Genomic DNA, 27,203 nt, shown 5'->3' on the forward strand with positions numbered 1-27,203 from the left:
TACTGGAGCAGTGTAACATACTATTAATGCTAATAATAGTAAATGTGAAATAATAATAATGATAATGCTACTAATAATAATGCTAATGCAATTCAGTTCCTAGTCCATAAATTTGTCATGGACCAAGTTTGCAAGCTAAACTTGCCTTCAGAAGTCACCTGTTTATAAAGACCACATTTACCTTTTCCCATGGGTGACTGCCATACACAGGTTTGACTGTAGCTGAAAATTCTGGGTAGCTCAACATTATAAAAGGTGCAATGAAGCCATAATAGTATCAACATTTTAAAGTTTATTTTGGAAATTACAGGATCAAAATTTGTTAATAATGATTACTTGCTTTTCTTTTCCTATGAGAATCACTTTACTTGTTAGCAGACATAGTTTAATGCAAACATGAATGATTAAGTGATGATTCAAGCCTTGTAAAATCTTAGCCTACCTTATCTTGCTCTGTGGTTTCCTCAACATCCACCTCATACTCCTGTTGCACCATACACTCTCTGTCTGGCAGCTTCTCTTTCCTACCAAAACTTGAACTGTACTGCTGATACCTGTGTTAGTAGATATAAATTTGCCAGCTCAGTAAACCATGCCTTAATGGACATCTTTATATAGAAGACACCTGTGTACAAAGGATACTTTAAGAATCCCGTAACAAATCCCCATAATGTAGTTTCATATGAAGAACACCTATCTAAAATGGATAGAGAACACATATTTTCTTTGCAGAAAACCAGTGCCATAAATAAAGCTCATTGTACCTTATCATAATACTGGTGATTTTCAGCACTGCTGATTTGTTGTGCATATTTGCTTTCACTTAGTTTCACGACTTTTTTAAGTTTATAAATTATGTCATAGCAGTCAATCTTGAGTTGGTGCTTTCTACTGCCCTAAACATGTCTGGCTACTGTCGACATCCAACTGAAAAAACATTTGACAGATAGTATGGTTTTCAAACAAATATACCCAAACCCCTCAAGGTCAAATAAAAGATTTTGGTCCTGAATTTTTCCTTTCTAAATATCGTTTTTCTTGCCAATAAACCAAAGCCCCTCTGTTTCAAAAACAAAAAGAATTTTTCAGTCCCAAATTTCAATTTTACATTAAGTCATACCATAAAACCAAAACCCACTTCAAACTTTGAAAATGTGTTTTAGCTACTAAATTTCACAAAAATTTGACATTTATGGTCCAGAAATGTCCTGTGGTTATGCATTATGTTAAAAAACAAACACCTGACACACACTGGGTGAGATTATTTACAGTTCACAAATACTATAATAAACTTCTCAGTGAGTCAATAATCCATATATCTTAGATACACAAGTTTGATACATGCACTAGTACAGATTAGGTCTGACAACTCTGCACCTAAAAGAGGGGAAAGCTTTTAAGGTAAATTACTGATAACTAAGCACTTGTCATGTTTGATGTCATCCCTTTGTACAAAAGAACTTTTTCTCAAATCAGCTACTGTGGTACACATACTGCATTTCAGCTAGGCACCATTTGCATTTAGGACAAAGTAGATATCATTGGAAGTCATTTGCTGAAAACTCCATATCCTATTTATCAGAGTTTTCAATAGATGCTTATCCTTGGGTTTTGATGCGTGGAATTTAAATATGACCCATTTTTGATGTGCGGCAATTCTGACTTGTGCACTGTTTTGACACATATAGATTTGGGCTGGAGCATTTGTCTTAATTACCCCTATTTTACCTTCAGTTTATTTTCTTACTAACAGTACGCTGTCCATAACAAATGTACTGTAGAAGACACTGACTGACAGCTGCTCGACAACAGTTTACAACTTGACGGCCAATAATATTACACCAATGGAAGATATATATGAACTGGGAGGAGCTAACTGTTCACTGATGTCAGGTCAGGCTTAGGTGCAACTGAATTAGGTTGGATTGTTCTGAGATTACATTTGAAGTTTATGATAGAGGAAGAGGAAACAATTATGACATAAATGGACTGCCTTTTTATCAAATATTAGCATTGGTATGTTTGGACATCAAATTATAATCAACTGGTCAGAAATGGAGAATATCATGGCAGATCGCGAAGCCAGTTGTCAAAGTAAGTGGACCAAGTTGAAAACTTGAATGGTTTTATTGGTAATGTGCTTCATTTGGCAGGATGTTTAAAAATTCTGATCATTTATGACTTCCCTGGATTCATTTCTGATAAAAACAGATTTGCAACATTTTTATTTCGAACCAACTAGATCATGGCCTGAATGTGTCAAGTTTCATGGCAATCTTCCAAGTAGTTTAGGAGGAGTAATGATAACAATCTTGTGCAAATGGTCCAAAACACAACAGATAACAGACAAAAGACAACAGATAACAGACAAAAGACAACAGACAAAAGACCATCCCATAAACTTTTCTTGTAAATGACCAGTAGAGCTAAAAATAAATACCCAGTCATATGCTGCCAACAAAAACTAAGTTCTCATTCAATGTTAAAAAAGCAAACAGCTTTCTTACCAAATGCACTCGCACAAGCCTATTGTCACATGTTCCCTCATAATTGCATCTTCTCTCTCTAGTCACATAAACACTTTTTCTATTTTAAACAGGTGCACAAACAAAATCTTTTGCTCTATCTCTCATATAATATGAAAAACATAAACATTACCTTACCTTTTAAAACATTTTGAAGCCTGTTTGTACTAAATACAAAAATGGAGGGTTGGTATCGATGATGCTGATGTGATTGTACATCAACGATGTGATTATTCATATATTAAAAGCATTATTATTTCTCAGAGCCGCAATATGCACAGTAAACCGAAAACCTCTCAAAAACTAAAATTAAACTAGGCCCAAAGGGTTTGTGGTTTTGAGGGATTTCACTTCGTGTAAGTTATCCTACCTTCTGTTGACAATTGTATAATCTGCTGTATACCTCCGCACACATTCAAATACATGAGGGTCTGCCTCAGGCCTGAAACACAAGATACAAATATGCAAGCATTCAAACATAAAGACCTCTTGGTTTCTATATACTATAAATCACTTTAAATTTTTGGATAAACCATTTTTGTGTATAAGCTAAACCATGAATTTAAAGTCACAAATTATATAAACTAATCAGATGTTACAGCCCCCCCACCCCATATGTGGTGAGACATGACCATTCATTTTAATACCAGGGATATCTACAGTGCTGAGAAATGTGCATCAGGATACATAACATGAATGATGATGAACACTGAAACTGACTGATAATGATTTAATTCAAGTGAAAATTTCATGAACATTAAAGCAATTGTAATGCAAATTTAATCATGGTCTCTGTCCTTGTTTACATCACAAAGCACATATTACATTTATAGTTATTGTTGTTGTTGCTGTAGAGTTTAACGCCATTTTTCAGCACAAGACAGGCTATACCTTGTGGCCAGTATAAATGGTGGAGGAAGAACCCGGGAAAACCCCGGAAAAACCACTGACCCACGAGAAGCTACTAGCAAGCTTTCGCACGTGCCCACATTGGCTGAGCCAGAGCCTCAAACCCATGCAGACAGAGGTGAAATGGCAGTGATCCATGACGGTGAGTGCTTTAGACCACTAAGCAACGCGGGGCTCCCTACATGTATAGCCTTTTATAATAATGAATATTCACTAAAACTTTATGCAGTCCAATAAAATTCAAAACATTAAAGAAACTTGAAAGCATTAACATTCAAGAAAAGAAAATGCAAATCACAGTTCACACTTTAATTAAGTACATAGTCAAATATGAATTTCATGAATATAAACAAAAAAGAAGTTTACACTGCAGTTTTGTTTCCACTGATCACATGTATTCTCTATTCCAAAGAATCAGTGAAACACAATCTTTATTAATGTTACTAAATTCCCTTCAGACATATAAGCTAACTGCTGAATAAACAATCAGCTGATGAGTTACACTTTCTTGAAATCCATTCCAATCAGGTCCATCCAAAGTGATACTCTGAAATGTGTGCCACTTTGCATGAATCTGGCATAATGATTTTGCATGAACTGGATATATATTTTCAGGTCAACAAAGACTATATCTGAAAGTACATCTCCAATGTTCACCCATTCATTCAACTGAACAACTTCCTGTTCATCTAAGCAGCTTCCTATTCATCTAACTGTGCCATCACCTGTTCATCTAACTAAGCAACTTCCTGTTCATCTAACTGAGCAACTTCCTGTTCATCTGAGCAATCACCTGTTCGTGTAACTGAGCAATCACCTGTGTTGAAAACCAGTCAAGAAATTATGATTTGAGTGCAACAAGGTCAAGGTCACTAAGCAACAAAGGCTTCTCACAGGATGGTTTAGGCAATCATATTACATATTCTGTACCAGCTTTCTTAATGAATTGATAATGTATACTAAGGACTGTCATTCACTTCCTTCTTCCTGAGCTCAACATGCAACATTCTTGCTGCTTCATTTTCTATCGAGTATCTTGCAATTTTAGCCCAAGTTTGTTTGTCATATGAGCAACACTTGCTTTGTTTATACTTACAAGAAGCCTGGGATTTAATGGATTTGAACAGCATCATTTGCAATTTACGTAGAGATTCTTTCCGGTCAAATGATTCCTTAGGATCTGGAATGCCCACAATGGTAGGAGAGTTTACTTAAAATTTTCTACTCCTTAATAATTGTGTCAGTGACATTGTGATACAATCTAGTTAGTGAAACTCAATTTTGATACAAATGTATATGGAAGAGATTGTTTTGAGAAAAGAGGTTATCTGTCTTTAGCTTTTGTTGTAGTGCCTAATCCCTAACTGTGGAGAACATGGTCTTTTAATAACAGTCTTTAAGAGCACTGAAAAACAAAATTACTACTGTTTACAGCAATGGAATGCACTTATTAACCCCCAGTCATGCATTTATATGTCATGAGGTAGTACCCTACCTGCAACCTCTGTAGCATCAATTTCATTTCAGATACACCAAAGGTGACTTTATAAGAAGGGTGGCCTCTTTTGCCAGAGGCCTCTCAAGAAGGGAACTACTGCATATATGATAATATACTATCATGTCCATTACAGCACCGAACCAAAACAAAAGTCTCGATTCATGGAGGAACAATCTACTTACCGAGGGTATGCAAATTTGAAGTTTTCACATTGGCATGTCATGTGACACCAATACAATTAATATCTATTTCATCAAATTTGTACTGTACAATATGTGAGCCAGCACTCATCTTTGCAAGTCTGCATTCACTGTTTAATAAAGAAATATAAATTAAAACCAGTCCAGAGTCTGAGTTAAATTTAACCAGGCCTTGTGTTTTAATCATGCCCCTTTCTTTCTAAATGGGACTGAGTTGAGGTAAGTAAGGATACTACAAAATTTCTATTCAAATTTGGTTCATAATGTTCAAATAATATCAAATTAACATGTCTAATGAGAAGTTTCAAAAATAGAAACAAATCTTCGTTTACCTCTGATCATACAAGGGTTGATTTTATAAAAAAAAAATGTTACCCCTACCCCAACCCACACACTTTTTACTTCAGCTTAGAATGAGACAGTTCTAGCCAAAATGCTGGGTTAAAGATTATTTTGAGATGAAAAATATGCAGAAAGTGTGTCAACCTTAAAAGCCATTGTCTGTACCAGTCTCACAAGACTTGCCAAAGGAAAAATTGATAACTTGCTTATCCAGGGAAAGTTTTTTTTCTCTCTTTCAGACTATTGCTTAAATTTACTGTTAAAATGAAAAGATGCATTATGAGCACAAATAAACAAACCACAATATTATGCTTCAAAAAATCAATTTTACAAAGAATCCATTTCTCAATAAATCAACCAATAAACCAATTATTTAACTGGGTCTTTACGATACAAAGTGATGTACATTATATATTTGAATACAAGTTCTGTCTAACTGCAAATAACATAGACCCTGATATGAAATTGCCTAATGCACTGGCAGATCAGGGTCAATGTCATTTGTTCTATCAACCTCTCCTAGCAAAGTGCCAAAACAGTATTGTAAAATGAGTTCCAAATACATCTTGATAGCTCAGTCGTTATGGGTCCAGCTTACATGAGGTCATTATCATTTGTGATAACATGATTTTATTATACTTGTTTGCAAAAATATTATAATGGTTAATGAGCCATAATAACACAGTACTCATGTGAATCAATACATTTATACTGGCAACAAGAACCTACATGTAATCACAATAGGACAGATAATCTTGCAATACTCATGTCAATAATCAATTAACACAAGCAACCTACATATAATCAAAATAGGAATGATTATCTCCCAAAAGAATGGGTTTTCAAGACAAGTTTTACTGTACCGTACATATTATATATCAAAACCTAAAACACTCACCCAATATCTGGAACAATGTGTGAGACAGTCCTACATCGTTTTGGGAGGGACAGCACCTCAATATCATCCTCATCTGGGTAGAGCAAACGATCTCGATATGGATCACGATCTACAAGGGTCTGATTTTGTAGGACAAACTCTTCATAGTCAGGAGGCTCAACGACATCAATTCCAGCGATCTGCAAGGCAAGAAAAAAATAAACAACCTGAAGACTGGCAATATGTAAGGCAAGAAAAATAAACAACCTCATGTCTAGCAATATGTAAGGCAAGAAAAATAAATAACCTCAATTCCAGCAATCTGTAAGGCAAGAAAAACAGCCTCAATTCATACAGAAATAAAACCAGTGTATAAATGCCTAGATTTATGAAGAATGTATTTTGAAATCTGCTACAGACATGATTCAAATTCGGATCACTGCACGCAGTTCCTCACATGAAAGCTGCACTATTTTGGGTCAGTTTTGGTATACTGTTCTAGTTTAAATTCTGTCATTTTAGGTTTATTTCTGCAAATGGGTAGTAATCACTACATTAAAAACTCCAAATAACCTTCTATGTCACAACAACCTATTGGTATCTTGCACACATCTAGTCTAGTTTCCAAAGAAAATTCAGAATGCACTACACAGACATGCAGTGCAAGAAGGCTTCAAAATCAATTTATGAAATCATTGCAATCTAGCTTTTCACAGCCACTTTCACACTGTTCCCCACTGTAAAATTTAAGCAAGAAGTTGGATTACTAAATATATGTCTGTAATATTTTTCCTCAATAACACAAATAAACTCAAAATGTTGTAAGGGCCAAGTTGGTCGGGTGATCAAAGACACTTGCCTTAAGATCAATCACACATCTCACCTCCCTGCACAAGTTCAAGTCTTGACTCGATCAACATGAGTAAAAAAGCTTGCCAGTAGTTTTCCAGGGTCTTTCGTTCCTACATCAAATATACAGTCTGCCATGTATAGCTAACATCTGCTGAATAATGGTATTAAGAGCCACCTAGAACCAAACTGCAGTATCAATGAGAGTAATAAGAGCTGGATGGTTGGTTGGCAGATTCACTTGGACATATTATTGGCAATATCATGTTCAGAAAATGAAAGAGCATAATGATGCAGCCAACCCAGGCTGGCCTGAGTGAACAATCAACATGTGACCCTTGGATTGTAAGTCTGAAGCTCTAGCAAATGAGCTACTGCACCTTCCCCAATTATAAATGGAGTAATAAAAATGCTAAAATAATTTTTTTATGGGTTTTCATTTTACTACTAAGCAAATTATACTTGCTGCTTATGGTGTGATCCATTTACTACGGAAAGATATAAAATTTACAAATACATCCTTTTCCTACATCTGAGATGACTCTACTACTCAGCAAAGAAATATATAGTTCATAGTAAAACAATAAGGCATAAAAATATGATTTCCTCAACAACAGGGACAAGAAGACCATCAAGACAGAGTGATGGCTCCTCATGAATTGTATATAACTGACAAATAGCTTTAAGTTCAGAAAGTTTTAACCATTTTCTACTGACCAATTTTAGTTCTGCTGAGGCATATCTGTAGTATGCATACATTTTGACCCATAGCAGATCAAAAAATCATTGACATACAATGAGTTGTCAGTTCCTGGAACAAGGCATTTGACTATGTGATTAATGCTGGTGTTGAAAAGAGTGACACAAAATATGTACTATGTATCTGACTTCTAATTAAAAAGGCAAAGATTGTGTTTTAAAAGAAAAAAAAACTTTCATTTGCTTCATTATCTTGTTCATATCTTTGCATTTCCAAACTGTATTATGGTCATTAAAGTCACCCAGCAGGATAAAAGGTATGGGTAAATGTAACTGCAAAATAAGATGGCCCTCAGACTGACTGGCTGAATTGCTTGTTGGAAAATATACTGAGCAAAGTGCATGAGCTTCATGTTCTAACACACGAACAATATTTAAAGATTGCTTATTTGCCAGACTATTTCAATGAACACTGGAGTCAATGGTTTGCTGCTCCTTTTCTGGGCAGGATCAAACATGTTTCTCATAAAGTTGGGTTTATTATTTGTTATGCTGTTACATTTTTGATGACTGCTTGCACAGACTTCTGATAAAACAAAACTGTAAACTTGATCTCATCCTGTGGACAAGTAATATCTGTCTGTATATAGACAGAATCAGTAGAAAGTTTCTTCTCCCCTCAACACACATTCAAAAAGCAGTGTTAAGTGGATTAATGACTTCCACTGGAACCTCAGGCTTTTCGCATGTTTTACTCTGTATTTCTTCCAAACACTTCAACTTTGGGCAGTCTCTGGAGTAAGAGAGGTGGCTGACCTGGCAATCTGTATGCAAGATTTTCTCCTTGCATCACAATCCATCTTTTGTGTAAATCCCATGTCAACATGACAATCCATTCAGAATTGGTAACAATGAAAAAGATATTCAAACTGGTTGCCATGCCAGCCATGTTGACCATCCAATCAGCACCATGTTTATTTCAGACTATCAACATGCCATTAGAAGTCTGCCAGTAATACACCTTGTCAATCTGACCATACAGAAGTAGTAGCCATGACAAGTTTTTTGAGATGCCCGTCATGGCAGTTAAGTTCGAGGTCAGATCAGCAACATTTTCATTTAAGATGATCTACATGTCATCTATTAATGAAAACATCACCATCACATTCAGGAGTAGCAATAACAAGACCTTTAAAATGGCCTTATGGCAACCAAATGGAATGTCTGATGTGCACCATCTTCATTTAGAGCCAAAAGGATTGGTACTGTATGCCAAGTTTCATGACTTTCATGGCTTTCCTACTACATGTAATAGTTTTGAAAGACTAGCCATAACAAATAACTGCTAACAGGTGATGAATGGACAATGGACACCGGCCTGTAGATCAACAAACAAATGAGTAACAAGACCCAAACAAACCAAATGTTTTCATCTTCTAAAAACAAAACTCAAACTCATATGTAAAAGTCATCAGTACAAACCTCTGAAAAACTGCTTGATTGATCAGTGAATACCGTAGAGGACACCTGCTTTCTAACCTCAGCAGCACCCTGCCTGTAAATTAAATGATAAAAAATAGTAAACTAATGGCTTAAATAAAATAGATACTCAAGGCTCTATATAATTTTATTGGGTGTGATGAGAACCTTTTGATAATTTTCACCATGAAAAACAGGGTAATAAACTATAATTTGCAAAAAAATAAATTTACATGCTCATTCTTGCAATGTCCAAATAAAAAAGGGGGATTTTTAATTCAAAAATCTAATAATAAACATAAATTATTTACAGTACAAGTGTGCATCTCAATAAACATTTGAAGAAAGAAAACAATCACTTATTTTAGCCATTACAATGCAGCAGGTGAAGTTGGATGTTTATTAATGTTTTTTAAAATTCTGTCTTCAGCACATAAATTTGACTATAGCAACACATTACAGTGTATCAATTTCCATTAAATAATATATGTAGTTATATTTATGGCAGCTGTAGGTAGATGCATATCGTGTTTCTTTCCCATTGGCAAAGACACAAGCAAATCCATTTAGCTTACATAGAAGTAGCCAGGTTCAGCTCATATTTTTTTCTTCAGGTGGCAAGGTTATTACTGAGGAATATTGAAACTATGATATGTTCACTGCAAAATACTCATTGACTATGGAATTAAAAGAGAAAATAGAGTATATATTGTATCTTTATTTCAGAGAGCGCACATACCTGTACACAGAAGTAATTTATTAACAACACTGTTCTTTTGTATCGCCTGCTATGTACAGCTGGAGTCAGAATTCTGTGTAAAATATTATGAAATCACAACACTTGTAAGTAAAGTAAAACTTTATACAAATAAAGCAATTATTAATCCAGTGCTCAAATAAATATTCTGAGGCACAGGACCTGGGCTGGTAACTTAAATAAACTCTCAAGCCCTGACTGAAATTCCACAAGCTCGAACATTTCATACCTGTCAACTCTCAATACTGTAGTTTACAGGTATGCCAGACTCCAATTTCCATATGCCCAAAATTTCCACTCTTTTAATATTGTCACACATATATTTAATAAAAATTAATTACACTTGAACACTATTCCGATAACTGAAATGATCATGCTTTGCATTCTATATATGCAGTAAAATCTGACTTCAAAGAAACATTGCCACTGTTCAAAAATATAATACATAGCTGCTTAAACATTCTCATTCAAGGCAAAAATGTGCAATAACTTTTGTTGTTGTACACATTTCTATGATCTCTTTAATGTACCTTTGATGGGTTGTTCCAATTCCTGATCCTACCAATACAAATTAGCACAACTGGTTCACCCACTGCAACCTTCAACACATCTCACTAGCTATTGTCAGCCAGTTAATGTGAAACTTTGATTTTATACCTGACCTCTTTTCCTTTAACTGCAGCTATTTAAACTGCCAAAGAAATAGTTTTATATCAGTTCCAATCATTAAAGGTTATTGTTGATAGATACTACATATAACGGACATAGACTGGTTTGGGGGGGAGGGGGGTATTTTTTATTGTTTTTTTTTTGAAGATAACTGGAAATTGTGTTTTCTCAAATCACGACCGTGTCATGGGGTTTGGGAGTACAAAGTCATAATTTTAGCAAAGCTTCCATATGATTAAAATCCGATCTCAATTTTACGCAGGACACAGTAATCTGATTTAGATTATGGAATGTATGTCAAAATTTTGAAAGTACATCTACTCATTTCATTAGCACGGTCAAAGTTTCCTCAGGCAAATTATTTTTTTTTTCAACAAGCCCAATGAGCACCTCACTTTAAATACAGGATAGGCCCAAACTAAAATTAGATGGGCCCCAAACATCGCACTATTGGATTTTTGTTAGCACTGATTAATCTTAAAAACTACAATGTGTTTGTTGGTGTGTGTGATTTGGATTTTTAACATAACTTTAACAATTTTTCAGTCATATCGCTATGATGTCTGCACTGTGACAGTTTATAGTAATGTCTAGCAATGGGGCATCATGCCACAGACATGTAGCATGATGTCCCACCTAGTCACATTATCCTGACACCAGTCCAACCAGTCCTAACACTAACCTCTTAATGCTGAGTGCCAAGCAAGGCAACTGTTAGTACCATTTATTTAAGTCTTTAGTATGACTTCGCCAGGGTTCAAATGCACAACCTCCTGCATCCGAGGCAGACACTCTAATCATTAAACCACTGGAGCAGTTGATAGCAACGTTCCAAAAAACCTAAGTGTAAGAGACAAGAATAAAGGTCACAGATATCCTTAAAATTATGTTACAGGTTTTTATGAGCCCTGATATCTCAAGACCAGGTTATGTCTAAGATTTTTTGATACCAAATCAAGATAACCAGGTTTGATTGTATATGCAAAAACAATCCCCAAGCAGTTTGAAAAAAGTGACAATGAATTGGGCTGGTCACCAAACAGATGATATCACTGACTATGACGTTGGCTGTATTTTCTCCTAATCCATTTATCACATTTTGAACTAATGATCTTGTTTCTCGTCCAAGGGACCAACCATTTCAGTGGGGAGGGAGAGGTTACTTCTCTTTAAATCTAGAATATTTTGATCTCTTTTAATAAAACCAATAAAGAGGATATTATAATTTCCTTTTTCATTAAATGTAAGTAAAATTTTTGCTTCTGGAAGCAGCAAATCCTAGCTGCCCCGCCCCCTACTCCTACAACGTAAGACACATCACCCATATATTTTTGTTTAGCACTAAAACAAAAACATGTGCTATGTCTTACATTGTAGGACTACCCCGCCCCCCTTCTCCGAATTAAATGTCTCTACAAGTAACTTTTCACCAAACAAGCACATACATCTGAACAGCAATGAGAACAGATGTGGCTGTGTCAAGGAGGTATTGTTATTTTCTTTGTTTTTTCGCCACCAATAAATGTTTCTGTAAACACAACTGTGCCGGGTCACCGAGAATGCCAAAAGTACCCCCACCCCTCCAATTATAAGACACCGTTGAGCAGCAGGATCGTTAACGTATAACTTCACATTAAAGATAGTAATTGTATGAGTTTACTGAAAATATATGCTATGAAAAACATTAAACAGATACAAATATTCCAAAACATGACCATGTAAACTTACTTATTTAGCTTTTGAGCAAAGGCCCTTTGTGGGCCAGAAATTACGGACATTTTGATAATTAACTAAACAAAACACGAACCCGTTCCTCATATGAGCAATCACACTGAAACTCGTACCGGAGGAGAAGGATGAGGAAGAAGGAGAAGAAAAAAAAAAAAAAAGAAGAACAAGAAGAACTGCGTTAAATTTGCACATCAAAACTGTATGCAGGGGTGTCCGATAATAATAGTAATAATAATAATAATCGTAATAATAGAGGACTGCGTTAAAATCGCACACCAAAACTGCATGTAACCTGTAGGGGTGTGAAACTCCCTACTTAACCCAACAATTCCATATTGTTACGCAAAAGGAGGTTCCTGTTACACTGTAATATCGTAATCTGGATTTGTTGAAAGGACCAGAGAAGGTAATTTGTAAGCGACATCATTCATATATTTCATATTTAACATTAGAAATAAAAGTATCTTGTTACTCTACTGCAAAATATGTGAGAGTGCGCAGGAGTGATTTATTTAGATTTTACCATATCTTGGGAAACATGAGAGGAAACAAATGATTCTTTCAAAGAAAATGACCACTCCGGTGGCCTATTGGTTAGAGCGTCCGCCTCGGATGCGGGAGGTCGTGGGTTCCCCGACCGAGTTATGCAAAAGACTCACAAAAATGGTACTCACAGCTGTCTCGCTTAGCACTCAGCATTAAGAGGTTAGTGTTACGACTGGTCGGCATGGTATCAGGATAATGTGACTGGGTGGGACATAATGCTACATGTCTGCTACATGATGCCCCAGTGCTAGACATCACTACAAACTGTCACACTGCAGACATCTTAACGATATGACTAAATCTTTTTTAAAGATATGTTAAAATTCCAAATCATAGAAAATGTTTGCCCATTTTTATACTTGAAACTGAGAATCAACATTAACTAATCCGCAGCAAAGAGTGTGTGTATATATATATATATATATATATATATATATATATATATATATATATATATATATATATATCTGTGTGTGTGTGTGTGTGTGCTTTTAAATTTCGCTGTTCCAAGAGCTCTCTTTATTGACGGGAAACGTTGATGTTTCTGTTGTTACTGTTATGACAAAATATTAAATATATCTTGAAGTCAGATCAGGTCTACTTCGATGAAATAATCTAGTCGTCGTTGCATCGTAATCTGCTCTTTTTTCCGGAGATGAACGAATATATGACAATTTTTTGTTAATTCATCCAGCTACGCCGACATAAACTGAAAGCTGTCTATGAATCTGAAGGGTCCAATCGAAAACGACATGTACTTTCCAAAATTATTAGGGATGCTTTTGATTTTGGTTACGACAGAGGCTAAGAATTCTTTCACCCGTGGATGGTTCAGCGCTACTACTAAAAAAGTGCCCATCATACCCTCGTAGAATGTGTGCAATCAGAGTAACGAATAGTGGATCGCAGAAACGCAGATTTAACTCAGCGTGAGATGCACCGCGATCACGCCCCATGAGGTGACAGTGATCGCTGAATTTTTTATCGTGTGGCTTGAAATAATATTTTCAGATGTGACAAAGATCTGACGACTTGTGTTGCTGTCTTTGCTTAGGCGTCAGCTGTATCGTCGAAGCTGGATTTGTGGGAAAGTCCTGAACACGTTTTCAATCCGCAACGAGCTGCTAAAAGAAAACAAAAAAAAAAAAAAAAAAAAAAAAAAAACAGACAATGAAATCTGGACTACGATGATAGCGATAAGGCGAGGACAAACATTGAACAGCACCATAGCAGGCTTTGTATCTGATCGCGTACGGCACGTGCTGATGCTCCACTTTTGTGAAAGATCGATCAGGGTGAGGATGAGGCCTCTCCACTCTTTTTTAGGATCACCTCTGAATCAAACACGAGTAGTAAATAGGGGCACTAGGGCCTCAATGGGACTTAGCATTAAAAACACCCCCTGGGCAAATATAGCCTCAAGGGAAATTTAACATGGAGAAAAATCGTGGGCAAATATAGCCTCAAGGGGAATTGAACATGGAGAAAAATCGTGTGCAAACCTAGCCTCAAGGGGAATTTAACATGGGAATAAATCGTGGGCCACTCTAGCGTCAAGGGCAATTGAACATGGGAATAAATCGTGGGACTGTCTAGCGTCAAGGGGAATTTAACATATGGAAATTGAACATGGTGGGTCTGTATAGCGTCAAGGGGAATTGAACATGGTGGGATTGTCTAGGGACAATGATGGTAGAGGGTCAAACACAACAGAGACAGAAACATACATACACTAGTACAAGCGTGAGATTTATATATAAAGCATTACCAAGACCTGAAATCTTGCTGGGGTGTTCAAAAATTTGCATAATTGTAATGATGCTATAAATAGCTATAATCAAGGAAATGCTCAACGACAAAATGGATGTGACTAAAAGTAACGCTAAAATGACGAAATTGTCCCAGAATTTAAAGGAAAATAAACATATCCCCGAACATTAAGTTACAATGGTTTAGACTAAAATGGATAAAATTAGTAACTACTTACAATATCAACTTCTGTGACGATCGTGGATAAATACCTATGTATCTATAATCAGCTGAAATTCCTATGAAATCCCACTATCTATTTATAGCTCCAACTTGTGGGTTATTCCTTTGGAAAATCCCACTATCTTTTTATAGCCTCAGCTTGAGTGACGTTCCTGTTTATGAATTCTAGTATATATGTATAGCTACAAAATGTGGAAATCCCCAAGTCGATATTTATAGTCTCAAAATTTCCAGCGTCAGTGACGTCACTGTACTGAACACTAGGGGATAAATGGCAACAGTGTTGCAAGTGGCTGACCTGAATACGCGCTACTGTAGGTAGGTAGGTAGAGTGTATCTGATAGGGATAAAGTGAGTTTTATAGGGACAAACAGAGACCAATACACACACACACACACACACACACACACAACATACGCGTGCAGACACACGCACACACACACACACACACACATGCACACACACACAGAGGGAAGAGGAAAAAACAAACCCCAAATATACTATCAACACAGAGGGGAGATAATACAAACCCCAAATAAACTATCCACACAAACGTACGCGAACGAATACAAACCCCAAATATACTATCCACACAAGGTCCCTAACGCATACAAACCCCAAATATACTATCCACACTCGGGAGGAAGAAAAAAAAACAACCAAATATACGATCTACACAACGTACGCGAACACACACACACACACACACACACACACACACTATAAAATGGATAAAATTAATAACTACTTACAATATCAACTTCTGTGACGATCGTGGATAAATACCTATGTATCTATAATCAGCTGAAATTCCTATGAAATCCCACTATCTATTTATAGCTCCAACTTGTGGGTTATTCCTTTGGAAAATCCCACTATCTTTTTATAGCCTCAGCTTGAGTGACGTTCCTGTTTATGAATTCTAGTATATATGTATAGCTACAAAATGTGGAAATCCCCAAGTCGATATTTATAGTCTCAAAATTTCCAGCGTCAGTGACGTCACTGTACTGAACACTAGGGGATAAATGGCAACAGTGTTGCAAGTGGCTGACCTGAATACGCGCTACTGTAGGTAGGTAGGTAGAGTGTATCTGATAGGGATAAAGTGAGTTTTATAGGGACAAACAGAGACCAATACACACATACACACACAACATACGCGCGCAGACACACGCACACACACACACACACACACACACACAGAGGGAAGAGGAAAAAACAAACCCCAAATATACTATCAACACAGAGGGGAGATAATACAAACCCCAAATAAACTATCCACACAAACGTACGCGAACGCATACAAACCCCAAATATACTATCAACACAGAGTGAAGAAGAAAAAGTTTTTTTGAAAGCACCTAAGCCCTCACCTGCAATGACCAACTCTGCCAAACACCTACACCCCACCCCACCCACTCCCAACACTACAAAATCCATTTAACCCGTTATTTTATGGCATCAGTGTGTGATTTAGGAAACATCAAGACACAAAATGATGGATGAATAGACTGACAATTGTTTACGGACTTGCATGCCTAAAGAGCGTGCGTGAAGGAAAACATCCTTCCATTTCAATTCTAACTAAAACGTGATCCAGAGGGATAGAGAGAGAGGTGAAAGAGCACAATTTCATAAAGTGTGAGTAAAAACAAAACACGCCATCCTTATTATACAATGTCAAGACCAAGAGACACTTACGTTTTCTTTCTGGTCTATTCTCTTTTAGAAGGTAGTATGAAATTTCACATCAGGGCCAACGCATCGGCTCACATTGTCAATTTTTCCATTTCCATGTCTTTACTGACACAAGTTCTTCATCATCTTCAATTTCTTCTTCTTCTGAATCCCTCTTCTCTGTTTCGTCTTGTTTCTGTTTCTTCTCTTTTCTCGTAGGGCACTCTGATTCCAGTGTCCTTTCTCCTGACAACGATATTAGGTATCTTGACTTTTGTCTCTCTTTCTTAGACGAAGCAGGTATTCTGGAGACAAATACCCATTTACCTTTGCAGATATAGCAAACTTCATTAGCACACACTTTCGTATGACTCTCATCAAATCAACGACCAAAAGAGTAAGTTTTGTTGCCACTTTCGCCTGTGAATTAGGCTTTCGTATGACTTTTAGCAAATATTTGACCAGCAGGTCGATCTGTGCTGACTCTTCCATCTTCTTGATCGTTTGAGAGTGGAATGAATACTCTGACGCTAAGACACTCTCCTTATATACAGGGACCTGCTGCGTATGAAACCTAGTTAAATGTAATTTTGCAACAAGATGAAACGATTTCATTGAGGAAGTAAAAGGCAATGATGTACCGTATCGCCTCACACAAAACCTGAAGTGTTAGCTCAGATCCGTGTCAGCGATTTCGAAGACGACATAACTGAGCTTTCATCAATGCTCTCCATTTATACCACAAAACCACGAGTCCTGATTCACGCCAAAAGAAATTTCGTTCGGTCCATAAAAAATAGTATCACATCTGAGAAACGCAAAAACGAACTTCCAGAAAACTGAGAACGACGGCTTACACCTACAACGTGAAATGTATGAGTTCAAGTAGTGCGTAAAACTTAGTCAAATTAAATTTTTATAGTCAAGACAAAACGACCTCTTTTCGAAGAAGAAAGCAGACACCAAGCGACAATGGCGATCCGTGTCACACAACACTTTTCAAAATGTATATGATCAGAGGTTTGTTCTAGCGATCTGCACGGTTAAATTAAATGTTGATGTATTTTGCAATAAGACGGACACAATTTCCATGGGATCGCCCATGGAACCGTTGTTCGTGCATTAGTTTAATTTTTTAAAATATTTTTTTATATAAATCGCCTATAGGATAGACCCAGTAAAGCATGGCCATTCTCGTCACTGTGTGAATAGCTACTCAAGTCAATTCGAAGTGAACGCGGTAAGAAAATAAGTATAGCCAATGAAATGGCTTACAACGGGTGATGCATTGTTTTGTTCTAGGACTGTGTGGCATAATAATCCCTATGTTCTTGCGTTGTTACCATTACAGTGCAGACAGACTGAAATGTGAACTTACAAGCCCTCTTTGCGTGTGTTGTACCATTTCTTCTTACCACATCAAAATACTGAGCGTCACAGTATTGGTTCGCGTTTTCAAGCTGACCATTTTTTTATATCTCACTTAAACATTTTAACATAAACACTCACACTCACATCGGTAGAGTTAGAACAGACGTGTTACAGTACTGAGGGGCATGTTATCTTTTTTTTTTCTTTCAAACTAATAAATTTGGGGTTTGTATGAAGTAAAGAACCGAAAGTACAGTGAAACTCAAGGATGATGACCCAATCTGTCTGTCTATTGATACTTGTATTTACTTAAGAAGAAATATGACCTCTAAAACACAAAGAGATACGGCAAGCATGATTAGAATGAACATAACGATGTTTTCCTTCACGCCCGTGTAATTTAGAGTTTCAATCGTCTTTGAAAACAAACTTGGTCTCCTTTTGTAGGGCTTGAAATAATAAAAAACCTGAAAAAATCTTAAGCACTTTGCTATAGATAATTTCATCAACAGACTAAACAACATAAATGCCGTTACAACACTAGAAAGCCTTAAATCTTCTATCAAAAAGAAATGCATCAAAAAATTAAAGATTAACGATAACTAACCAATGAAACCGAATTTAACAAAGGCAGTGACATGTGAAGAAATGTCTCTCACTTTGGAAAGGTAGGCGAATGTACTCTGTCATGCACCATCAACTTGAAAAAAAATTATAAACAGAGAGAAACCTGAATTCAAAATTCAGTTGTTTTTTTCTTCAAAATTGTTTCGTTTCTTTTTTCTTTTTTTGGAACAAATCTAAGCACTAATATAGAGTGGAAAAGGGAAAATGCACATACAAGCTTTGATATTTCTGAAAAAATGAGGGGATATTCCTAACGTTCATAACCACCTATGGACTTGGACTTGTCTGTGACTTATCCACAAAACAAGATGTACATATTTCTGGTCAAGCTGCAAGTGTGTGCGTGTTTTTGAAAATGGTAAAAATGGGATATACAATTTTCTCGTGATACTTATAAAGTGAAGAGTCTGTGCAAGTGTCAAAAGCCAAAGTCATATAAGTTTTGTATTTTGTACGGCTTGTAAAGATTTCCACTTTAGAAAATGTGAAGTATCACAAGTTATTATCACAAACAGAAGTGGAACATAGGGGCTTGCAAGAAAGAAAATAACCCAGACAGTTGGTGTCATCAAGAGTGCTAGAGACGGTACCCGAACTTGCTTGCTCGCTTACTTGAATTAAAGTGATTTTCGCTCTAATGGAGCATATATCACTGGTTTAATAACGCACCGCGTGATTTTTAATTACTCCTAGGGAAGGAAAGAGAGCCTCATCTCCCAGGCTTTTATGTACTCACAGACTACTTTTAAATTTAGCCACTCAGGTGTAGGACTAACTAGTCCTTAACAACCTGACTGAAAGGCTTTAAACATGAGTGGGAATAGTCTCACCACACACTCATTTTTCTGTCCGAGCGTGGTAAAGGAGGAAAAAGGTGCTCAAAAAGACAGCCATGGGTGTTAAGTACTCAACAAAACGCTAGCCCGTACTTATTTCAAATCAAATCCCGTTTTTGCTAATGGACAGTAAAAAGTTCCAATAATGTGTTAACCACTTGTGCAATTAGTTCAAATCTAACGAATCTGTTAAATTTCCTACTTCCTAACATATCTATCTAATATTAGTACTTAGTGTACATAAAAATAGCCATAGTGATCTTATTTAAATTATTATGTCTAAGAGACATATACCAGTTTGGTCACTGTTAGGTTTAAAAAGTTAAATTTGTTGCGGTGTTCCAATGGGTCAAGTTTGTTTCGAGAATAGTTTAGTCAAGGAGGGATACCAAGCCAAATATGGTTCCCTATTTAATAAAAAGCAATCTTTTGGAGCCCTAAAAAAGGTTGTTTTTTCTATTAGAAGGTAACACGTCTCTCTTTTGCTTTCACGTTCTTTCCTGCACTCCTAGTCTCATGATTCTTGATATCAGGAAATGCGTAGCCATGATGGGCGGCAATGTAAGCAGCGGCTTCTACCAGTTGACTGAGGGGGTATCCAGTGTAGGTTTGTCTGTAGAATTGGGGAAGAACTCTGACCCTAATCCCCATTGAGAAGGTCTTGGTTTAAAGGTGTCTAGAGATTTGTAGGCAACGTATTGTATGGCTCTAATAAACTGCCCTGCTTTGTTGACGTCATACAATGCTTGATCTAGTCCCATTTCAGTGTACTTCTCAACGAGGGTCAGCGTCCCCCTCTTCCTCCTCAACCGCCTCAATTTCCTCTTCTGGTTCTGATACTAATTCTTTAGTTGAGGTAGATAGTTTCAAATCCGCTGCTATGGTGTCTGTCGCTGTTATTGTTGTTGTGGTTGTTCTTTCAGCTGAGATTGCCTGTAGTATCGGAGTGAGAAAAGAACGTTGTTGTTGTTGTAGGGTTTAACGCCATTTTTCAGCACGCGATAGGCTATACATGGCGGCCAGTATTAATGGTGGAGGAAGAACCCGGGAAAAACCCGGAAAGAACCACCGACCCACGAGAAGCTACTGGCAAGCTTTCTCACATACCCACATTAGCCGAATCCGAGACTCGAACCCACGCAGACAAAGGTGAGATGACAGTGATCCGTAACGGAGAGCGCTTTGGACCACTCGGCCACTCGGGGCCCCCAGAAAAGAACGTAGTGCCTCCGATAATTACATTTGAGTTGCCATACCGTTTGTCTAACATAATTGGCCCTTTGTTTTGCCACCACTCTTTCCGGGGCAGGTTGTTTGTTAGGTATAGTCGGCTGTTGACTAGATGTTATTTGTGTTCTCGAGGTGGGTGGAGTGCTAACTGGCTAGGTCTGCATTTCTTGCTCCCGCTACTGTTGCGTATATTTCTTCCCTCCACACCGAGTTCTGGGCCTAATTCTTTTAATTTTGTTGTACCCGAACTTACATTATCCATATTATCACCAACCAAAAAAGAAACGCACAAACATAAAAGAAACACTCACTCACTTTTTTACAGAACATTACTATTTTTAAAATTTTGATAAGCGACGGAAACGAAGGACTTAGAGTCGCACTTTCTAACCAAGATAAAGAAATCATGTGCTGATAGACTCACTTCTGTATTTTTTCTTCTAACTGACTAACATATCATAGGCAATGGAATGTTATTTCTTTTCGAGAGTATGGGGTAGCCCTGAATTTTTTTTTTTTGGAACTTGAAGCTATGGCGATCGCTTAGGTTATAAGATGGCGGCCTCCTCTGACGACAGGCTTTCTCACAGGATAAGGTCTGCTTCTTCGGAAAAGAGAAGAAGAACTCTTTGGTGTCGATACAACTGCTGACAAAGCCTCTGTCAGGTTCATGCTGCTGCTGTTGCTGCTCTCTCTGCTGTTTATGAAGTCTGTACTTCTCCATCCATTCTTCTTTCTCCTTCTTGAATTCCTCCTTGAAGAACTCTTCTTTCAGGTCTTCAGTGACTTTTAGCATTCTCACATTTTCTATCTCTTCTGGCTTCGGTATCAGACTGTGTCTGACCCTATGCAAATTCACGTAGGCTTCGTTTAGCTTAGCTAGTTTGGAGCACATCTTCGTAGGAGGATGAGTTAACCATGGATGGGCAGACTGGAAACTTCCCCGGTTCTTAAAGTCAAAGCGCGGACGTGAAGGAAAACATTACTACACGGTTTTCAAGCCGGAACGTTCAAATAGTGTTATGGGAGGGATAGAGAGAAGTCAAAGAGCATGAATCAAGATTCCTATAGCCAAATAAACCACAAAGGCATTTTTTCTTCAAAACACAACATTTTTTTATTCATACTAGCAAACAACTCTAACATTTTTTTTTAACAATAATCCAACACTATAACATCAAACATTTTTTTCAAATACCAAACATTTTTTTTCAATTCACACTCTACTTTAAACAGGGCTGACAACGTTGTGAATGAAATTGTGATTTCCACTGTTGGAAGTCATTAGGCCATTGATGGACACTACGTTTCCTAGCTTGAGACAAAAGATAAGCATAATGGCCACAAAACCATCGATGTACTTTCACATCGTTTCTAGAAGAATGACGAGGATCAAAATGAGTCACTAAATGTTCTAAGGAATAGCCCAGGCTGCAATGATGCAGAAAATACACACAGTACTGTCCACACACCAAGGAATATGTGCCTTGTTATTTCACATTATTGAATCGGGTGGTCTGAGCATTTCTTCTCATAAAGTCAATGATATCGTCTTCCAAAGGGGGCAGTCCATAGGAATCAAAATATTCCACACATCCTTCTTGAGGAAAGTAGACGGCTACCCAGTGGGTTCCTGGGAGATGACTGTCGTCCGTGTTGATCACGTAAGCTTAATGGTCTTGAGGTTTGCGATGAGGGAGTTCATCTTTAGCACAGACGACAGGATTCCAAGAAGCAGTGTACAAACTGTGGTTCAAAAGGTAATAAAGTTCCCAGGTATCCATTGATTTGTGTGTGTGTTTTTTTCTTCTTCACAGGTAATAATAAGTCATCAATTCGATCCTGACTTTTTGCTTGAAAATGTCTGACAAATAACCGTTTCTTCGCCTTGTCTCCCAACTCTGATCCAACAGAGTTTCGATACGATGGATCTCTTGAGTTGTTAATGGAGGACAATAATGTTCAAGCAAGCCTTTATACCACTGTTGTAACACGTCTTCTTCCGAGATGAGACTCCAAGCTTGGTCCAGATATTCGTCCAATTTTTATTCTTGACTCAGCATCAGGCATTTATCGTGTTGAATTTGACTGGGATGATCGTTATGACATCCATAGGAATCTTTCTTGATCAATTCCGTATCTTGAAATTTGACCACGAGACGATGAGCCACTTTATGGTACTCAATCTTCACACTTTTTTTTGCTCTGTTCAGAGCTTTACCAAAGGCTAAGTTGAACCTGTCCGCAATAGTGTCCACCAAATGTTCACCACTAAACTAATAACCTGAAGGAATTTTCAAGGTGTAGATAATGAAGGCTGGATTGCTGGTTGGTCTTGTGTCCCCTAAAAACCCTATTTTGTTGATTTCTTCCTCCAATTGGGCATTCAGGATTTCCACCTCGAAAGTGTTTTGCTTTTCGGTGATGTTTTTGATTTGTGTTGGGTGAATGATTTCCACTAAAGCCACTTCCCAATGGGCTTCGTGATCTAACTGGATGGTCTGAGGTAATTTGACCGTGTAACAGTACAACGTGTTCTTGGGAAACACCTCCATGGAACTGTCATTGGGTAAGGTTAAGTAAAATTGGTTGTTATTGCTCATAATTCCAGAGTTTTGTGGCTCTCCGAGGTGATACTGGAAGTTAGAGGAGTGTCTCCGCCCAAAATGGGGTTGTTGTTGGAGTGGTGACTGGCACTGACACTGGACACAAGGTTCCCGTTGTTTCCGTTCGAGGAGAATTTCAGGGAGGGATTAGGAAGCAGGTAACCGATGTAACTGCTCAATACAATGGTCCACATGTGTTTGTCTCCTTGTTGCAAACTCAAATTGGCAATGGCTGCACCGATGACACAATACACCACGAAGGTTTGGCAGAAAAAGACGATTTCCGTTTTAGGCACACGTTTTCCATACCACACCCACAAGGGTTGCGTTTGTAAATCTTGCAGAGAAGAATTGGGTGAAGGAGTGATCGCAGTAGCTGAATCTGTGTGAAAGGGCATGATGGTCACTTCTTTTTATAGTGCGAAGCGTCGATGCAAGAATGAAAACTGGGTGGATATCCTTTCCAACGTACTTTGACTTCTTTGACACGTCGTTTGCCCACTTTACGGTTTCTGCGTTTGACAATGCCTTTGGTGTCGTACACGTCGTCTTTTTTGGTGACACGACTTGATTTGAAATAAGTACGGGCTAGTGTTTTGTTGAGTACTTAACACCCATGGCTGTCTTTTTGAGCACCTTTTTCCTCCTTTACCACGCTCGGACAGAAAAATGAGTGTGTGGTGAGACTATTCCCACTCATGTTTAAAGCCTTTCAGTCAGGTTGTTAAGGACTAGTTAGTCCTACACCTGAGTGGCTAAATTTAAAAGTAGTCTGTGAGTACATAAAAGCCTGGGAGATGAGGCTCTCTTTCCTTCCCTAGGAGTAATTAAAAATCACGCGGTGCGTTATTAAACCAGTGATATATGCTCCATTAGAGCGAAAATCACTTTAATTCAAGTAAGCGAGCAAGCAAGTTCGGGTACCGTCTCTAGCACTCTTGATGACACCAACTGTCTGGGTTATTTTCTTTCTTGCAAGCCCCTATGTTCCACTTCTGTTTGTGATAATAACTTGTGATACTTCACATTTTCTAAAGTGGAAATCTTTACAAGCCGTACAAAATACAAAACTTATATGACTTTGGCTTTTGACACTTGCACAGACTCTTCACTTTATAAGTATCACGAGAAAATTGTATATCCCATTTTTACCATTTTCAAAAACACGCACACACTTGCAGCTTGACCAGAAATATGTACATCTTGTTTTGTGGATAAGTCACAGACAAGTCCAAGTCCATAGGTGGTTATGAACGTTAGGAATATCCCCTCATTTTTTCAGAAATATCAAAGCTTGTATGTGCATTTTCCCTTTTCCACTCTATATTAGTGCTTAGATTTGTTCCAAAAAAAGAAAAAAGAAACGAAACAATTTTGAAGAAAAAAACAACTGAATTTTGAATTCAGGTTTCTCTCTGTTTATAATTTTTTTTCAAGTTGATGGTGCATGACAGAGTACATTCGCCTACCTTTCCAAAGTGAGAGACATTTCTTCACATGTCACTGCCTTTGTTAAATTCGGTTTCATTGGTTAGTTATCGTTAATCTTTAATTTTTTGATGCATTTCTTTTTGATAGAAGATTTAAGGCTTTCTAGTGTTGTAACGGCATTTATGTTGTTTAGTCTGTTGATGAAATTATCTATAGCAAAGTGCTTAAGATTTTTTCAGGTTTTTTATTATTTCAAGCCCTACAAAAGGAGACCAAGTTTGTTTTCAAAGACGATTGAAACTCTAAATTACACGGGCGTGAAGGAAAACATCGTTATGTTCATTCTAATCATGCTTGCCGTATCTCTTTGTGTTTTAGAGGTCATATTTCTTCTTAAGTAAATACAAGTATCAATAGACAGACAGATTGGGTCATCATCCTTGAGTTTCACTGTACTTTCGGTTCTTTACTTCATACAAACCCCAAATTTATTAGTTTGAAAGAAAAAAAAAAGATAACATGCCCCTCAGTACTGTAACACGTCTGTTCTAACTCTACCGATGTGAGTGTGAGTGTTTATGTTAAAATGTTTAAGTGAGATATAAAAAAATGGTCAGCTTGAAAACGCGAACCAATACTGTGACGCTCAGTATTTTGATGTGGTAAGAAGAAATGGTACAACACACGCAAAGAGGGCTTGTAAGTTCACATTTCAGTCTGTCTGCACTGTAATGGTAACAACGCAAGAACATAGGGATTATTATGCCACACAGTCCTAGAACAAAACAATGCATCACCCGTTGTAAGCCATTTCATTGGCTATACTTATTTTCTTACCGCGTTCACTTCGAATTGACTTGAGTAGCTATTCACACAGTGACGAGAATGGCCATGCTTTACTGGGTCTATCCTATAGGCGATTTATATAAAAAAATATTTTAAAAAATTAAACTAATGCACGAACAACGGTTCCATGGGCGATCCCATGGAAATTGTGTCCGTCTTATTGCAAAATACATCAACATTTAATTTAACCGTGCAGATCGCTAGAACAAACCTCTGATCATATACATTTTGAAAAGTGTTGTGTGACACGGATCGCCATTGTCGCTTGGTGTCTGCTTTCTTCTTCGAAAAGAGGTCGTTTTGTCTTGACTATAAAAATTTAATTTGACTAAGTTTTACGCACTACTTGAACTCATACATTTCACGTTGTAGGTGTAAGCCGTCGTTCTCAGTTTTCTGGAAGTTCGTTTTTGCGTTTCTCAGATGTGATACTATTTTTTATGGACCGAACGAAATTTCTTTTGGCGTGAATCAGGACTCGTGGTTTTGTGGTATAAATGGAGAGCATTGATGAAAGCTCAGTTATGTCGTCTTCGAAATCGCTGACACGGATCTGAGCTAACACTTCAGGTTTTGTGTGAGGCGATACGGTACATCATTGCCTTTTACTTCCTCAATGAAATCGTTTCATCTTGTTGCAAAATTACATTTAACTAGGTTTCATACGCAGCAGGTCCCTGTATATAAGGAGAGTGTCTTAGCGTCAGAGTATTCATTCCACTCTCAAACGATCAAGAAGATGGAAGAGTCAGCACAGATCGACCTGCTGGTCAAATATTTGCTAAAAGTCATACGAAAGCCTAATTCACAGGCGAAAGTGGCAACAAAACTTACTCTTTTGGTCGTTGATTTGATGAGAGTCATACGAAAGTGTGTGCTAATGAAGTTTGCTATATCTGCAAAGGTAAATGGGTATTTGTCTCCAGAATACCTGCTTCGTCTAAGAAAGAGAGACAAAAGTCAAGATACCTAATATCGTTGTCAGGAGAAAGGACACTGGAATCAGAGTGCCCTACGAGAAAAGAGAAGAAACAGAAACAAGACGAAACAGAGAAGAGGGATTCAGAAGAAGAAGAAATTGAAGATGATGAAGAACTTGTGTCAGTAAAGACATGGAAATGGAAAAATTGACAATGTGAGCCGATGCGTTGGCCCTGATGTGAAATTTCATACTACCTTCTAAAAGAGAATAGACCAGAAAGAAAACGTAAGTGTCTCTTGGTCTTGACATTGTATAATAAGGATGGCGTGTTTTGTTTTTACTCACACTTTATGAAATTGTGCTCTTTCACCTCTCTCTCTATCCCTCTGGATCACGTTTTAGTTAGAATTGAAATGGAAGGATGTTTTCCTTCACGCACGCTCTTTAGGCATGCAAGTCCGTAAACAATTGTCAGTCTATTCATCCATCATTTTGTGTCTTGATGTTTCCTAAATCACACACTGATGCCATAAAATAACGGGTTAAATGGATTTTGTAGTGTTGGGAGTGGGTGGGGTGGG

The 27,203-nt window shown here is 37.4% G+C and overlaps 1 protein-coding gene across 4 annotated transcripts in view; it reads right to left on the reverse strand.

Annotated features, from left to right (window-relative positions):
* LOC149807910 (dedicator of cytokinesis protein 7-like) overlaps positions 1-12,589 on the reverse strand; it is a 184,966-nt gene extending 172,377 nt beyond the window's left edge. For all 4 annotated transcript variants that reach the window (XM_089971876.1, XM_089971895.1, XM_089971866.1 and 1 more), the window contains exons 1-5: positions 12,533-12,589; positions 9,382-9,454; positions 6,373-6,551; positions 2,896-2,967; positions 443-554 (exon numbers count right to left, since the gene is read on the reverse strand). In XM_089971876.1, the coding sequence (XP_089828002.1) occupies positions 443-554; positions 2,896-2,967; positions 6,373-6,551; positions 9,382-9,454; positions 12,533-12,582 (486 nt within the window). In that variant the 5' untranslated portion in view covers positions 12,583-12,589. The remainder of the gene's footprint in view (positions 1-442; positions 555-2,895; positions 2,968-6,372; positions 6,552-9,381; positions 9,455-12,532) is intronic.
* Between the last annotated feature and the right edge of the window lie 14,614 nt (positions 12,590-27,203).

Source organism: Sinohyriopsis cumingii, chromosome 1 (assembly GCF_028554795.1).
Source record: "Sinohyriopsis cumingii isolate HCF-2022 chromosome 1, ASM2855479v2, whole genome shotgun sequence".
NCBI classification, from domain to species: domain Eukaryota; kingdom Metazoa; phylum Mollusca; class Bivalvia; order Unionida; family Unionidae; genus Sinohyriopsis; species Sinohyriopsis cumingii.